We start from the raw sequence: 2,500 nt of genomic DNA on the forward strand, positions 1-2,500 counted from the left end.
CCTCCTATATTTAAGCCGATCATTACCTCATTACCCTAAAATGCATCCCAACGTAAATGAGATTAAAAAGAAATAATAATCATGCTGCAGCCTGGTAATGACTAGTGCCATTGCGTGTCTGGTGAATTTTCTTGGCAACAGCGTAAACCTCATGGCATGCCTGGCAACGAAATGCGCAGAATCATGTCTGGTAACCGGAAAGTTTTTGGAATAATTGAATTTATTTGTATTGTTTTTTCCCTGTGTATATTTTGGCAAAAATGTTTGGTTATTATTTGTTTCTTTTCTATGTTTTTTTTTTTTTCTTCATGGTATCTAATGTAAACGTTCGCCGAATATATATTCATCACAATCTATGTTCAGTTTGAATTAATTAACATTTTCGGTTCGGTGTCCCATAGACTATATAACTCATTTTATTATGGCATTTCTGCTAGCTTGACTCGTCCCATACATTAGGATAAATTACAGAAAGACATTAAATCTATACTGATGAGTAAAACGCCTAATGCGAAAACAAGAAAACGATAACTGACGTAATTCACCTTTGGAAATTGCATATAGAATTCAGTAAAGTAATGTCAAGAATAATAATCTGATACTTAATTCAAGGCAAAAAGAAGAAGAAGAAGCAAGAGAGGGGAAACATTGCGCATGTTTGTAAGAATTATAAATATCTGTCATGGGATATACCGACGTTGTCATAGAAAACGGGAATTTTGGCGATCGATAACTCCACGAACTTCTACGATCCTATTTAAGGTGAGAATTTAAGGAAATTGTAGTTCCTTTGTGGATTAACGCTTTGTAATTAGTTGATTAACTCATTGATACGTGTAAATAACATATTTTCAAAACTTACGTCCGACCTTCACGTCCGAAATCAACCAAAATAAAGAACTGCCGACCTCTAGCCGCCAAAGAAAATTCAAACAGGCAAAGAAAAAAAAATTACCCGTCTCCCAAAGACGCTCTGTCTCTAAGAAAAACGCCAAACCAAAGCACCAACTAGGAATGAGCAAATTCGCATGGAATATTTCCCCTCTTGTGCCGCACTCGGGAAATCACACGGGCATGGAAAGTTTCGGGCCGACGGCGCATGCGCAGCTCGGGCCTCGTGCAGACGACGCCACACAACCTCGGTGTCTTTGCTCGGGTGAGGTCCTTCAGTGCTGCCTCCCGTCCTAGTGAGGTTCCTCGTCTGATTTTGGGACTTATTTCGACTCCTACACGTAGAAGATATGTTTTCCCTTGCTCCTCGAGTGGCTCTGTAAGTTTCTTTTCCTCGTCGTAGTTAGCGTGATGTGTGTTTGCCGCCGTGCTCGGACTGTTGAGCATTTTCGTGCAAGTTGACACTGAGCGAGTGCGGGGCTCCGCTGAGAGATGCCGCCGCTTCTTTTGACTCTTGCTTTCTCAGTTTTGCCCTCCGGATAACGTGCCGTGGTGGATTCTGTTGATATTTCAGAGTTATTTGATGTTTTAGAAATCGTGCTTTTCAGGGACAGGAGAGTAAAGACATTGGCGCTGAGAAATCATTCGTCAAGCCGCTTAGTAGGCATTTCTTATCGGGATCATTGGCATCGAAGAAAAAAGTCACATTTACCGGTGTGATGCAACGGAGTGTGCAGAAACGTTAACCAAGAAAGTAAAAGTTCGATATCAAATTAAAGCAGTCAGCATGTGGGATGAAATACCAGGGCTGATATATTTGTGCTGAGTTGATGTATTTGAGTTGAGCATTGCTGCATACAATACTGTCGGCTGATAAACATGCATATGTATGAATGTCTGTGTACATAATATATATGTAAATGTGTACACACATACACACACAAAACAACACACAAAACCCCACACACACACACACACACACCACACACACCACACACGACACCACACACCACACTCCACACTCCACACACACACACACACACACACACACACACCACACACACATACACACACATACACACACACACACACACACACACACACACACACACCACACCACACCACACACACACACCATCACCACACACCACTCTCACACTCTCACATCACACACACACACACACACACACACAACAACAAACTACACATACACACAACACACATACAACAACTAATCTATAATACATACACTCACTATATATACACACATACATAATAAAACATTGTATTAATATACATTACTAATAATATTTATTATATATATATATATATATATATATATATATATATAATATATATAATTATATATATATATTATATTATATATAATTTATATTATATCATTATATTATTATTATATATATATAAAATATATAAATATACATATTTTTTACATACATACATATAATATATATACATATACATATTTATGCATACATACATACGTATATGTATTTATAAATTAAAAGCATTTATATATATTTTTATATGATGTATATATGTATATATATGTATGTATATATATATTTATATAGTATCTATGTATATG

The 2,500-nt window shown here is 36.8% G+C and overlaps 2 protein-coding genes across 7 annotated transcripts in view; one reads left to right on the top strand and one right to left on the bottom strand.

The window, feature by feature from the left end:
- LOC119581157 (NADP-dependent malic enzyme-like) overlaps window positions 1-2,500 on the top strand; it is a 59,581-nt gene that overhangs the window by 22,503 nt on the left and 34,578 nt on the right. For 2 of the 6 annotated variants that reach the window (XM_037929536.1, XM_037929532.1), the window contains exon 1: window positions 704-762. The exons of 2 other annotated variants lie outside the window; for them this stretch is intronic. Coding sequence is in view for 2 of the 4 variants with exons in the window: in XM_037929527.1 (XP_037785455.1) it covers window positions 1,242-1,270 (29 nt within the window). In the remaining 2 variants the exon portion in view is untranslated. Of the gene's footprint in view, window positions 1-703; window positions 763-1,116; window positions 1,271-2,500 lie in introns of those variants that run through there. 2 more of the 6 variants (XM_037929527.1, XM_037929525.1) reach the window with 1 other exon arrangement.
- Window positions 1-2,500, bottom strand: part of LOC119581159 — a 26,274-nt gene that overhangs the window by 1,543 nt on the left and 22,231 nt on the right. The window lies entirely within an intron of this gene.

This window comes from Penaeus monodon, chromosome 14 (assembly GCF_015228065.2).
Source record: "Penaeus monodon isolate SGIC_2016 chromosome 14, NSTDA_Pmon_1, whole genome shotgun sequence".
Classification (NCBI taxonomy): Eukaryota; Metazoa; Arthropoda; class Malacostraca; order Decapoda; family Penaeidae; genus Penaeus; species Penaeus monodon.